Consider the following 14,466-nt stretch of genomic DNA (forward strand, 5'->3'; position numbering starts at 1 on the left):
AGAGGCCTCATGATAGCACGACATTGGATTGCAGTAATGCTCAATATCTGGCCTGATGCTGAAAAGAAACATGTTCTGAATCATCTGTGAGATTATTCCACACCATACCACAGCACCCACCCTTCTTCTTAAATAATCAACAGAAATCCCACCTCAACTATAAATGATGATTGTAAATAGCAAAACTTACATAAGTTTCTTACTACTTTAAATTATATAGTGATCTATTTCTGCTGAGGGAATCTTCATAAATTTCATTAGATGTTTCAATAATTTCTGTTAACATGAACATTTATCATGACTACAGGTAAACCAGTATCTTGAGACCATTAGAAACCGTATTCAACTTTGGCAAGTTTGCTTGTGTTGAGCCATAGAATAAATAAACATAGGCTACCATACAAGTGCAGCTATATGATTTTTTCTTAAATATATTTTATTACTTTAAGAATAACTGAGAAATGCATCAGCAATCTCTGTACATTTAGTTTTATTGTTTTCCCTTGGGTTTGCTCAAAAAAATGGATGATGAACTGGGCTGAGGAATATGATGCTGCCTCATAGTGCACTTGAAACCCCAAATAATATGATTAGTCCTTAGGCATCCTTCAGTTTGCTTCTAATATGCTTCAATGTTAAGTTCCTTAGGACTCCTTGTTGTCTCCAGATCCCCATTTTCATATGTTCCTGTTCTAGATCACAGTTCTTCAATGTCAATAATAGAGGCACATTAGAAATACTGCCACTTTCCAAGGACTGTGTCTTTGATTGCATCAACAAACTGAATTGGCACCCAGTAGACCCAATACTGAGAGGCTTCTGTTGGACCCAACTGAAACGCCTAGGAAAGTGAATGACAGAAAATTAATTGCACCATAAATGCCAGTAAGATATCTACTTTTAACAAAATAATGTATGTGTTTATGGAAAAAAAACATACATTACATCAACTGCCATTCTGGCTTGTGCAGTTTGTAGTAAGGAAACGTGTTACCATCATGTGATAATCCTCATGGCCTTCAATGGGTTCAGTCACCACATGTTTGATGGAGCCCATTGGGATTTTCTCTGTCCTCTCTGTAGGAGAGAATATACACAGATAAGGGTGAGTGCCATAACACTTTTTCCTTATACACAATCCAACCAAACCAGGGGGTCATCTCACCCTTAGTTCCAATCCACAGTTGATCTTGTTCCAGTTTGAAGGTGAGACGAACTTTTCCACCAGATTTGTTGTACATTCCAGCTAAAGGCACTGTTGGTAAGCGTTCCTGTGTAACAAATGAGAGATCACTTGCTGGTCATTAGTGGAAGAACAAGGAAGTAATTCACAATGAACCATCTCCAAGCTCCTGACCGTGATACAGTGGAAATATCTGTGAGAAAATTACAAACAGGGCAATATAAACTGAGTATACAAAACATTAGGAACACTTGCTTTTTCCATAACATAGAATTACGAGGTGAAAGCTAAGATCCCTTAATGATGTCACTTGTTAAATCCACTTAAATTCAGTGTAGATGAAAGGGAGGACAGGTTAAAGAAGGATTTTTATGCCTTGAGAAAATTGAGAAATGGATTGTGTATGTGTGCCATTCAGAGGGTGAACAGGCAAGACAAAAGATTGAAGTGCCTTCGAATGGGGTATGGTAGTAGGTGCCAGGCGCACTGGTTTGTGTAAAGAACTGCAACGCTGCTGGGTTTTTCACACTCAGTTTCCTGTGTGTATCAAGAATATTCCCCTACCAAAAGGACATCCAGCCAACTTGACACAACTGTGGGAATCATTGGAGTCAACATGGGCCAGCATCCCTGTGGACACCTTGAGAGTCCATTCCCCAAGGAATTGAGGCTGTTCTGGGGGCAAAGGGACAGGGGCTGCAACAATATTAGGAAGGTGTCCTAATGCTTGGTATACTCAGTGTAAAACAACCATTAAAAGCATACTTTCCCAACCATCATTAGGGTTTTGTTGAAAATACTCACCTTCGTTCCTTTAACAGATGGCATTATGTCCTCTGGTTTGCCTTTGTCCAACACCTTTCTGTGTTGCTGAAATTCAATACATTATTATTTTAAGTTCACAGTTGGATAAAACATATCATAACCTGTGACTATACCTTGGGCAAATAAGTTGTTTATTTACAAATATGGAACTCAAAAGACGTTGAAAAGTCCTACTTTTTGCCGACACAAAGGTTCCTTTTTGTTTTCTTCAGCTTTAACTTCCTGCTGAATAACCTCTTTTGGAGTATTTACAGCTAGTACATCATTTATTGTAGATCCAACCACCATTATTTTTGCACCATTTGTAACTTTAATTTCACGTAGCGTCTTATCTTCTGGTAGCAGGCCTTTGTACATCACCTTCTGCATAGCAGGAGGAAGACCTATTAACATAGAGAAAAAGAAAGGGTGGTTGAGAGACATTAATCAACACTGTGACTGTTATACATATCCAAGTAGTTAGTACGCAAGCCTAAACAACTACTTACCAGTGAGTGAATGGATTCGCTCTTTCAGTTTGGCTCCAGTGCCATCTAACGGAATTTTGAGATCATACTTATTCTTGTTCCAAATAATCTTTAGATCCACCATCTCCTTTCCTTCATCACTGTCATCTCCATTGCTGACAGTAGGGTCCTGAGTTGAAGAGCTTTCCCCGGCATTATCTGTCCGAGACACAGTTTCCAATACTTCAGCATTCCCTTTGCCAACATTTTCACACAGTGGTTGTGGCTCTTTCAACGTGGCTTCAGTTTCCATTACGACTTCTTCACTTCCTATGAAAGGATTATGAAAGGCATAGCTTAACGTTAGCTGACAATTCTCAGCTTCACAAGAATTCTCAGCCAGGCACAGCTATGTCAAAGCCATAGTTGGTCAAAACTCAATGTCTGGGAATAGTTTGTCACATTAAGTCTCCTCAGCAAAGTAATAACTAGCAAGTATGGCTTCATGCAGTTCATTTGTTATGACAAAGCAGCTGCAAGCAACTGGCTGGTTGACCTATTTGGTATTCTGTGGGTCGTTTAGCCACGTTAGCTAAGTCTGACATCTCACGTGGCTGTTAGCGAGCTACTGTAGCTTATTTGCAAATAGCGCTAACTTGCTAGCTACCTAGTCATGCTAGCTAAGTTAGCTGACACAACCAAGCTACATTTGCAGTCAGATAGAGTTGGCTAGCTATTTAATATAACTTGCTAGCTTATAAATGCCTAATATAGCTAATGTTGATAGCTACAAAATAACATAGTGATAGCTACACTTATTACATTTGCCCTAGGTTTCTAGAATCAAATTACAACTTATGTAACAGTAGCTCTAGTTATTTTGGCTATGTAACAAAATCGAAAGAGCTAACGTTAGCTAGCTAAATATGGTTGGCTAGCAGCTAGCCAGTGACCAGGATAACCGGGCGAACATTGGATTATGAAGAAAATATGATTTTAAATCCCATTGACATGTTGAATTTGCACCAACGCCAGAAATACAATTAAACGCCTACAATAATGACTTGAAAATTGCTAAATTGCACCGCATAGATATGTGGGAAAGCATAGCATTATATTTTTTCAATACCTACCATCCTGGGTCGCCATGATGATTGTGTACAATATGAAGTGAGACTGCTGGGAAACGTACACGCTGACGTGTATTGGTCCTACGGGGCTTCCGTTGACTGTAAAGCGTTTGATAAATCTCAACTGTATGCTTGGTTTCTAATGAAAGTCCCCCCCCGTCCCCCCTCACAACAACGACATAAAGCTGGGTCGTATTGTATGCGATCACGAGAAACGTCGCTTGCTAGCTATTAGATACATAGCCTACTAACTACAACATTCTACCAAATGTGCTAATGGTAGGGTTCTGTTGAATTGGCTCGTGCTGATAACGTATTGACAGAGAGCGTGCGGAAGAAAAGTTACCATATGGACTTTTGAAGAAGAGTAGCCGAAAAGTGCTTGTCCAACACAAGCCTGGGGGTCTCTAGCTATATTCTATGCTTTTTGTATTTGCTTAGCCATCTCAGAAATGTCTGGTCGACGCAAGAAGTGTAACTGTTGGAATAATCTGATCTCATTGCATTGAGTGCTGTGTAGCGACCTGGGACATCGACCAAGAGGTCGATGGTGGTGCAAGAATAATATAATCATGGCAGACCTCAGGATTTACAACGTTGTCATTCTGGGACTAGGATTTCTGTTAATTTTCACTGCCTTCACCACCTGTGGAAACATTGAAGTAAGTCAAAAAACACACTTTCACTTGTGTGACCGTAGCTGAAGTCGTTACCTAGGCAAACTATATTTACCGGTAATTTGTTTTGTTTGCTAGAGTCAATATCACTGGAGACAATTCACGCCTACTCAATCATATTTCAGATACTAGCAACTTCCCGAGCTAGCTAATTTATCTGAAATTGACAGCTGTTTGACATCTCCCCTTCAGATTACATGTCATGTAGGCTACATACTCTTAATTAATCAGAAATATAATATCTGTTGTCATTTGACATGTTTGTAATATATTGACTGATCAGTTTTTTTTTGTTGCTAAATAGTCAATTTAACTTGAGACAATGGGCAGTTGTTACCCATTGATAACTGCTATCGAATGTTGGTAGCTGTTTGATATCTTAAAACTGGTTACATTAGACATGTCATAATTGTTTATCATTCATGGTACATCAATATTTATATATTTCTTAATTCCATTCTTTTACTTTTAGATCTGTGTGTATTGTTGTGAATTGTTAGATATTACTGCACTGCTGGAGCTAGGAACGCAAGCATTTCGCTACATCAGCATTAACATCTGCTAAACATGGGAATGCGACCAATAAAATTTGATTGGAATTGTTGTCATTTTGCAGTTATGCTTTGCTTTTTTCAAGTCCATTGCCTTTGACTCTCAAGTTTAAGAACTTTTACCCCATGATAAATTGCATCAGTTTATTTCCCTCTGCATCTTCCAGCATGATGTCCTCAGCAGCCTTGTCAGTGGTGCATTGTTGGAGTCCTGGGTCAGACGCATCTTGTGTTTCCAATTTCTTCATCAGTCAATAGATTGTCATGCCAAAGGAATTACTCAAATTAGTAATTGCAAAGGTCAATATCCACAGGGCACATTGGTAGTGGTGGCAGCAATATTTGAGAACATATTTTCTATGCTCGCTCACATTAATATCCCATTTCTCCTCTATTTTATAGCAAACCATAGTTAAAAGCCTGGACAATGATACCTTCACTGGAAGTGGTTATCACAGGTGAGTTGGATGGTGTTACCATAGGTGAAATATTTGAAAACCACATTATGCCAGCGAAAAGAGTGGGGGAGATAATGTGCGTCTTTCAGAATCATTGACTCTTATACCAGACACTAAACTTTTTCCTACTGTTTTCTTTCTGTCCTTGTACAACAGCCTTGGAATCATCTATGGAATTTTTTCGTTTTCAAATTTGTTAGCTCCAACTGTTGTTGCAATAATTGGACCACAGTTTACAATGTTTTTCAGTGGAATTCTTTACAGGTGAGTATCAAGAATTCTAAAGGAATTACCCCCATTCATTTTCTATTTGCAGATCAGTAGTTGATTGATATTTCTGTCTGAAGTAGTTGTCTAGTTATAACAAGGTCATGTGCTGTTGTTTGTTATGGTTCCATTCTTTTTCATAGTGGTTACGTAGCTGTATTCATCACCCCATCAACATGGTCCTTTTACTTCACCTCAGTACTAATCGGCATAGGAGCAGCCAGTAAGTCCGGTTTCATGGGATCTCTCCTTTGTTCCCTCTGGTATCTGGTTACCATTCCCCGACTACAGAATCATTCACATCATTACATATTGGTACAAATATGTTTTTACATTGAACTCTCATGATTTACATGACAGTTTGGTATAAAGTCATAAACACTATATATACAAAGGACTGTATGTGGAAACCCCTTCAAATTAGTAGATCTGTCTAGTTCAGCCACACCCGTTGCTGACAGGTGTATAAAATCGAGCACACCGCCATGCAGTCTCCATAGCGACCCATTGTCTATAGAATCGCATTACTAAAGAGCTCAGTGACTTGCAACGTGGCACCGTCAAAGGATGCCACCTTTCTAACAAGTTAGTTCTTCAAATTTCTGCCCTGTAAGTGCTGTTATTGTGAAGTGGAAACGTCTAGGAGAAACAACGGCTCAGGCGCGAAGTGGGAGGGCACACAAGCTCACAGAACAGGACTGCCGATTGCTGAAGCACGTAGTGCGTAAAAATCATCCTTGCTTGCAACACTCACTACCGAGTTCCAAACTCTGGTAGCAACATCAGCACATGAACTGTTCTTTCGGGAGCTTCATGAAATGGGTTTCCATGGCCGAGCAGCCGCACACAAGCCTAAGATCATGATGTGCAATGCCAAGTGTCGGCTGGAGTGGTGTAAAGCTCGCTGCCATTGGACTCTGGAGCAGTGGAAACGAGTTCTCTGGAGGGATTAATCACGCATCACCATATGACAGTCTTATGGACGAATCTGGGTTTGGCGAATGCCGGGAGAACACTACCTGCCCGAATGCTTAGTGCAAAGTTTGGTGGAGGAGGAATAATGGTCTGGGGCTGTTTTTCATGGTTCTGGCTAGACCATTTACTTGAAGAGAAATCTTAACGCTACATCATACAATGACATTCTAGACAATTCTGTGCTTCCAACTTTGTGGCAACAGTTTGGGGAAGGTACTTTCCTAATTCAGCATGACAATGCCCCTGTGCACAATGCCCCGAGGTCCATACAGAAATGGTTTGTTGAGACCGGTGTGGAAGAACTTGACTGGCCTGCACAGAGCCCTGACCTCAACCGCAACAAACACCTTTGGGAGGAATTGGAATGCTGACTGTTAGCCAGGCCTAATCACGCCCAACCTCACTAATAGTCTTGTGGCTGAATGGAAGCAAGTCCCCGCAGCAATGTCTCAACATCTAGTGGAACGCCTTTCCAGATGAGTGGAGGCTATTATAGCAGCAAAGGAAGGACCAACTCTGTATTAATGCCCATGATTTTGGAATGAAATGTTCAACGAGAAGGTGTCCACATACTTTCGGTCACGTAGTGTATGTTTCACCTCTTTGTGCATATGCCTAATCCAATCCAAAGACTCCTCTGGAGTCTGCTATTCTCTTACGCATGCCATTCATTCCTAACAAATTTGTAAACTGAGTTTACCCATTTTTTGCTGTCGGAATAATGATTTGTAAATTGTAAGTAGATCAAATGCCATAGTAATTACACAGTATTATAAACAGTTATCAATATGGGTACGGCAGATCAAATCAAGGAGGAGCATATGTCCTGTATGCATGGTAAAGAGTATTGAGTCTGTCTTGTCAGTTGCTGAGCATTGGACAAAGGTTACCATGGTTATGATGTCTGAAATGGAGCTTGTTAATGATTTACAGAAAAGGGAAATGCTTGGGTTATGTTCGTTATCTCTGATCGCAAGCAAAGCAAACATTTTACAAAGGGGAGAGCTAAATGAGAATTCTTAGGGCAGATGAACCGAATTTTTGATAATGTTAGTTTTGTGCTAAACAAAATGGACACATTTTCCCTGAATAGTTCCCCGATAATGCATTTTGATCTATTCAAATGTCATCAAATAGCAACCATCTCTATTCATTACATCTGCAGTTCCTAATCAGCCTCTCTCACTCACTCTTTGTATTCCTTTCATCAGTGCTTTGGACAGCCCAAGGACACTTCCTTGTGGAGAACTCTGATGCTTCCACCATCAATAGGAACACAGGGATGTTTTGGGCCCTTTTACAGTGCAGGTATATTAATAGTATATATTAATGGTAGGCTATATAATAATGGCAATCATTTCCATTATTTGGTGGCTTAGAGCAGAAGGTGTAATTGTAACACATTGTTTTCTTTTTCAGCGTGTTATTTGGCAATCTTTACATTTATTTTGATTGGAATGGAAGGCTAGAAATATCAGGTATGTGCATGTGAAGATCATCCAATGGGAAAATATAGAGAAAATAGAACTAACATTAATGAAAACTTGCAATTGCATCTTTGTTTTCATTTAGGATATGACTCATATGTCCTTAGAATATTGTTGCCCTGCTTGGTAATGGTGTGTGTTCTCTGTTTGACACTGTTTCTTTTGTTCTTGATGTCCCTCTCAGATAGGAGCAGAAAGACTATCTTTATAGGTCTCCTGGTTACCTCAGTGCTGGGAACACTCAGCTTCCTGGCTCTGAGAAAGACTCCTCCAACAGAAGAGGAGATGCTCAATGAGGAGGAAGGCCAGCCGTTGCTCTCGTCTCGCATGATGTTCGTTTCCTAATTAATTGACAGTACTTTCTCACTGTACCCTTATTCCAATGAGAATCCATGGCACAGCGTTCGTGTCTCTGTTTTAAATGGTGGTTATTCATTCTGCTATGAATTTGAATATCACCGTATTGAAAATAAATCATGTATTTGTCTTGCTAATTTGATCATTTTCCATCTTAACGTTTGGCAGGTATAAGCAAAGAGCCAACTCTGCAGTACAAGATGCAAAGTCAGAGTTCAGTAAGTTAACGTAGCTTCACAGGCACATTCGTTTTTATACAATCCATCACTGATCTATTTCGTTGGGTTAAAGGACACCTCTGTTACCTCGTTGACGTTGTCGTTTCACTGTTTACTATCCTGTTAGGCATCCAAAGTAATTCCTTGTGTGTCTACCTTCTCTTCAGAGACAATCCTGCAACTGCTCAAAACCAAAACCATATTGCTCCTGAGCTGTTGCATGGCATACAGTGGTAAGTAGATTGTACTGCACAACCAAAAGTCCAGACATTTCCCTCAGAGGAATAGTGTTTTTAGCAGTGTGTTGTCATCGTAGGTCTGGAGCTATCTTTCTACAGTGGTGTGTATGGGACATGTATCGGGGCTACAACAGAGTTTGGAGCGGCAGCTAAAGGCTTGATTGGGATCTCCGGAATCGTGGTGGGGATTGGAGAGATAGTTGGTAGGTTTGTGTTGCCCAGTGTAACTTTTACCCGTCACTCTTATGTTGGTGTTACTATCTAACAAGGAACTAGTTTGACAGTAATCTGATGTGATTTGTCAGGTGGAGGCGTCTTTGGACTAGCATGTAAGAACAACCGATTCAGACGGACATCTGTAGTCTTCCTGGGGATGGTCGTCCATTTTGTCGCCTTCTACTTGATCTACCTCAACATCCCAGATGATGCCCCTGTGGTTTTAAAAACTAGCACACTGAACAAGCCATATCTGACACCAAGGTATCGTTTTAATATAAAAAAACAATAAAAGCAGGGCTGTATAATGTTTGAATATTAATCAGAAATCATGTCAGTTAAAAACGACCTGTTGTAACCCCCTCACAGTTGAGCGTCTCCTATCTGTTTCCTAGTATCTCCATCGCATTGCTGTGTAGTTTCCTGCTTGGACTCGGTGACAGCTGTTTCAACACTCAACTGTACAGCATCTTGGGGCGTGTTTATGCTGAGCAAAGCGCGCCTGCTTTTGCCATCTTCAAATTCATCCAGGTAAGCCCTGAGAGAGTTTGATACAGCTGATCGTTTACTAAAACATATGTAACAGCAACTGATTCTGTGGTGAGCTGGGTGTAGTTCATTGCAGTATAGTTAATTAATAACTTATGGCTGTTGTTTAGGTATTGCGTAGGCTGATGTACACTGCCGGTCAAAAGTTTTAGAACAGCTACTCATTCAAGGTTTTTCTTTATTTTTACTATTTTCCACATTGTAGAATAATAGTGAAGACATCAAAACTATGAAATAACACACATGGAATCATGTAGTCACAAAAAAAGTGTGAAACCAATCAAAATATCTATTTCATATTTGAGATTCCTCAAATAGCCACCCTTTGCAATGACAGTTTTGCACACACTTGGCATTCTCTCAACCAGCTTCATGTGGTAGTCACCTGGAATGCATTTCAATTAACAGGTTTGCCTCCTTAAAAGTTATTTGTGGAATTTCTTTCCTTAATATGTTTGAGCCAATCAATTGTGTTGTGACAAGGTAAGGGGGTATACAGAAGATAGCCCTATTTGGTAAAAGAGAACTTGTTCTGAGAACTTGTTCTCAACCTGGTTAAATAAAGGGGGAAAAAGGGGGGGGAAAAGACCAAGTCCATATTATGGCAAGAACAGCTCAAAAGAGAAACGACTGTCCATCACTACTTTAAGACATGAAGTTCAGTCCATATGGAACATTTCAAGTACTTTTAAAGTTGCTTAAACTGCAGTTGCAAAAACCATCAAGCGCTATGATGAAACTGGCTCTCATGAGGACCGCCACAGGAACGGAAGACCCAGAGTTACCTCTGCTGCTGAGGGTAAGTTCATTAGAGTTACCAGCCTCAGAAATTGCAGCCCAAATAAATTCTCCACAGAGTTCAAGTAACAGACACCTCAACATCAACAGTTCAGAGGAGACTGTGTGAATCAGGCCTCCATGGTCGAATTACTGCAAAGAAACCACTACTAAAGGACACCAATAAGAAGAAGAGACTTGCTTGGTCCAAGAAACATGAGCAATGGGCATTAGACCAGTGGGAATGTGTCGTTTGGTCTGGAGTCCAAATTGGAGATTTTTGGTTCCAACAGGCGTGTCTTTGTGAGACGTGGTGTGGGTGAACGGATGATCTCCGCATGTGTATTTCCCATCGTAAAGCATGGATGAGGAAGTGTTATGGTGTGGGGGTGCTTTGCTGGTGACACTGTCTGTGATTTATTTAGAATTCAAGGTACACTTAACTAGCATGGCTACCACAGCATTCTGCAGTGGTACGCCATCCCATCTGGTTTGGGCTTAGTGGGACTGTCATTGGTTTTTCAACGACCCAACACATCTCCAGGCTGTGTAAGTGCTAGTCTACCAAAAGGGAGAGTGATGGAGTGCTACATCAGGTGACCTGACCTCCACAATCCCCTGACCTCAATCCAATTGAGATGGTTTGGGATGAGTCAACCCACAGAGTGAAGGAAAAGCAGCCAACAAGCGCTCAGCATATGTGAGAACTCCTTCAAGACTGTTGGAAAAGTATTCCATGTGAGCTGGTTGAGAGAATGCCAAGAGTGTGCAAAGCTGTCATCGAGGAAAATGGTGGCTATTTGAAGAATCTCAAATATAAAATATATTTAGATTTGTTTAACATTTTTTTGGTAACTACAAGATTCCATATGTGTTATTTGACAATTTTGATGTCTTCACTATTATTCTACAATATATAAAATAGTAAAAATAAAGAAAAACCCTTGAATGAGTAGGTGTTCTAAAACTTTTGACCGGTAGTGTATCCCTATATTGTAAGAATAACTAGAGGGAAGGACGATTGAAGGCCTTCTTGTGTCGGTCTATTTAGCCACACAAACATGCATTATTGTTATTTTATAGCTGTATGTACCAATTCTTTTATTACATTAGTTTTCTGTAAGAACTCACAATCTAAGACACAATTCATACATTACTGTGACAGAGTATTAACACAAAGTCAACTCTTTGTATTACTTTCAACATGTTTTTGTTTTCTTCTTTCCTTTGCCAGTCCATTTTTGCAGCAGTTGCCTTCTTCTACAGTGGCTACTTGCTGTTGACATGGCAACTGCTCATTATGGTCATCTTGGGCTTCACTGGAACACTCTGCTTCTTCATGGTGGAAAGAATACAGAACTTCTCTGTAGACCTACAACAAGAGTATTAGGACCCGTCATTTCAACACTGGCACAGTCATGGGTGTCAGACTTACATTTCTAGGTTTTTTAACAGGAAAGATACTTTGCACCTTCAATGTCTGAGCTTTAACTTATCTTGCACAACACACTAATTATATCATGATTAAATGTCATTTTGAAACTTTTCCAATAGGATTGTGTATGCGTAATATAAGTTGTAACCACTCACCTGATGTATTAGCTGTTTTTATGCATTGCTCTCAGGGTTGTTATTTAAGAGTGTCATTGTTGCAAATTCTGTGGTAGTGTTATAATGCATCATACATTTCATAACGTGATGGAATTGTTTTTAGATGTTTGTTAGAATTTAAGATGCAAAAGAAACAGAAGAAATGCTCATATTGAGGCTTATTAAATGATCTTACAGTTTGAGAAAATATGTTATTAGTGACAAAAACACGTTAGCTATGTATGGGAAACGATATAGATGTATACCGGCAAATTTAATGCTGTGTTGAAATGTGTATCGACAGACAAAATTGTTCATCTAATCTATGACAATTCTCCACATACACCATGCCAAAGCTTACAAGAGCTATCCAGTGATAAAAAAAACAACTATATTGCCTTATAATAATACAATTACTGTACAACTTATTTTCCGTACCCATAGCATGTAGAAGAGTAGTTAAAAAATACATCCATATGTATTAACATTTATGGTATCCTTTTACTTCCATTTTTTATATTTTACATATCAATATGTTGTCAGTCATGCATACTAAGTGCCTGTTAATGTTTTGGTGGTTTGTATTTGTTATAAATAAAGCGAATGTCTATTGTAAACTTTAAAATTAAAATTAAAAAATTGGTATAAGTAACCTTTTGCAATGAGTTCCTGTCCTCTGTGGTAACGAGAAGATACAAACACAATCAGATTTTTTAAATTTAAATCAACTAGTGCGTTTACTTGTACCTCTTCTTCGGGTTTGTGTCTTCCTAAGTGTTGGTAGACGTCAGTGGGCAAGTGCAACACTTAATTTTTAGTGGGAATTGAAGTTCTAGATTGCACATTCAATATCAGAGGTTATTGTGTGGGACAACGACATGCAATACACATTATGCTCAGGAGATGGTGCTACAATACCAATGTAGGCACCAATTTAGTTTAGAATGAAACAGTAATGTTGATCATACAATAAAAAGCACTCTAATTCAACTCCTATTACAACTATTCCTTTCTTAAGACTGTCAGGTAGCACCTATACTGTTGCGGTTCTCCTTTTCTTAGATGCAGGAAACGGATATGTTAACTCAGTCCAAGCAGATACATTTGCATCCTCATGATAATGCACTTCTCTTTTTTTCCTACCATGGCAATAGGTTGCGTGTGCTGTTTTCTATTGCTAGTCCTTTCTGGTACTGTACGTCATAGTAAATTGTGGTACATAGTGGGGGAAAAAGTACCTAATTGTCATACTTGAGTAAAAGTAAAGATTCCTTAATATAAAATGACTCAAGTTAAAGTCACCAAAAGTAAATGTAATTGAAAATATATTTAGGTATCAAAAGTAAAAGTATAAACCATTTCAAATTCCTTATATTAAGCAAACCAGACGGCACGATTTTCTTGCTTTTAAATGTATGGGTAGCCAGGGACACACTCCAACACAGACAATTTACAAACGAAGCATTTGTGTTTGAGTCCGCCAGATCAGATGCAGTAGGGATGACCAGGGATTTTCTCTTTAAGTGTGTGAATTAGACCATTTTCCTGTCCTGCTAAGCATTCCAAATGTAGTACTTTTGGGTGTCAGGAAAAATGTATGGAGTAGAAAGTACATTATTTTCTTTAGGATTGTAGTGGAGTAAAAGTAAAAGTTGACAACAATATAAATAGTAAAGTAAACTACGGATACCTCAAAAAACTACTTAAGTAGTACTTTACACCACTGGGTACATTTAGCTAAAGGTGATGCAGACTTTCAGCCTAAAATATTTTCCATTACAAATGCTCACCTTAAAAGGCCTTTATGTCAAACATTTTACTACCCTTGCAACAGTTTAGATAGAAAACTAAAAGTGATTTAATTGTTAGTACTCCATAAAAGTGATGTATATTTTCTCCCTCTAAAAAGGACAAGCAAGGTTCAAGAGCAGGGCCCATAAATCAGAGGTGGATGAGGAGCCTTAGAGAAGCGTTGGACCAGTGAGGGCACCAGAGGTCCCACAGTACTTCACAGGTAATTGAGTATTGATTGCATTATAATCAGAATCCTAGAGTGTTCTTCCTTTGTGCTATTTTCTAGTCGATTGTGCAACTTGATCCTTTGCATACAAACAAAGAAGAATGTGTGGTATAAGTCCTGAAATGTACATTACCTATTGGAATCTACAAGTGCTCGCTCACCTGGTATTTCTAACATTAACTGGACCGAAGCTTAACTTACCTGCAACACAGAGAAGTACATAGGTATTTGAGCTATTAAATGACAATGACAGAAAGTGGTGCCCATGACACATTTTCAAGACAATCTTTGAGCTGCCTTTTTGTCCTCAACAAAATTCAATTTTGCAATGAAGCCTGTGAAAAGTAAATTCCATCACTTGCATTGCCTGTCCAAAGCATTTGAAGTATGACATAGCTGTGAATGCCACCATGCATTCCTGCATGCTTGCTCAATATAAGCATGACAAGTTGGCATAGCAGACCTGTGGCTCTGTGAAAATGGCCTTTCACAATCCCCTCC

General features: G+C 39.3%; 2 protein-coding genes across 3 annotated transcripts; one reads left to right on the forward strand and one right to left on the reverse strand.

The window, feature by feature from the left end:
• Positions 1-415: 415 nt before the first annotated feature.
• LOC129833071 (ubiquitin domain-containing protein UBFD1-like) lies at positions 416-3,694 on the reverse strand. Its single transcript, XM_055897345.1, has 7 exons — positions 3,588-3,694; positions 2,497-2,784; positions 2,183-2,391; positions 1,988-2,053; positions 1,166-1,271; positions 995-1,077; positions 416-841 (listed from the first exon to the last, which is right to left on the reverse strand). The coding sequence occupies exons 1-7, from the start codon at positions 3,601-3,603 to the stop codon at positions 731-733; spliced, it is 879 nt and encodes a 292-aa protein (XP_055753320.1). The 5' UTR covers positions 3,604-3,694; the 3' UTR covers positions 416-730.
• LOC129833070 (UNC93-like protein MFSD11) lies at positions 3,692-12,603 on the forward strand. 2 transcript variants are annotated; one of them, XM_055897344.1, is made up of 14 exons: positions 4,160-4,246; positions 4,980-5,112; positions 5,215-5,270; positions 5,427-5,534; positions 5,681-5,760; positions 7,724-7,820; positions 7,932-7,990; positions 8,184-8,331; positions 8,525-8,574; positions 8,742-8,807; positions 8,891-9,016; positions 9,119-9,293; positions 9,425-9,560; positions 11,590-12,603. In XM_055897344.1, the coding sequence occupies exons 2-14, from the start codon at positions 5,077-5,079 to the stop codon at positions 11,743-11,745; spliced, it is 1,293 nt and encodes a 430-aa protein (XP_055753319.1). In that variant the 5' UTR covers positions 4,160-4,246; positions 4,980-5,076; the 3' UTR covers positions 11,746-12,603. The 2 variants fall into 2 exon arrangements, with proteins under 2 accessions (XP_055753317.1, XP_055753319.1); XM_055897342.1 differs by lacking the exon at positions 4,980-5,112 and having other exon boundaries at positions 3,692-4,246.
• Positions 12,604-14,466: the final 1,863 nt, after the last annotated feature.

This window comes from Salvelinus fontinalis, chromosome 34 (assembly GCF_029448725.1).
Source record: "Salvelinus fontinalis isolate EN_2023a chromosome 34, ASM2944872v1, whole genome shotgun sequence".
In the NCBI taxonomy this organism is placed as follows: domain Eukaryota; kingdom Metazoa; phylum Chordata; class Actinopteri; order Salmoniformes; family Salmonidae; genus Salvelinus; species Salvelinus fontinalis.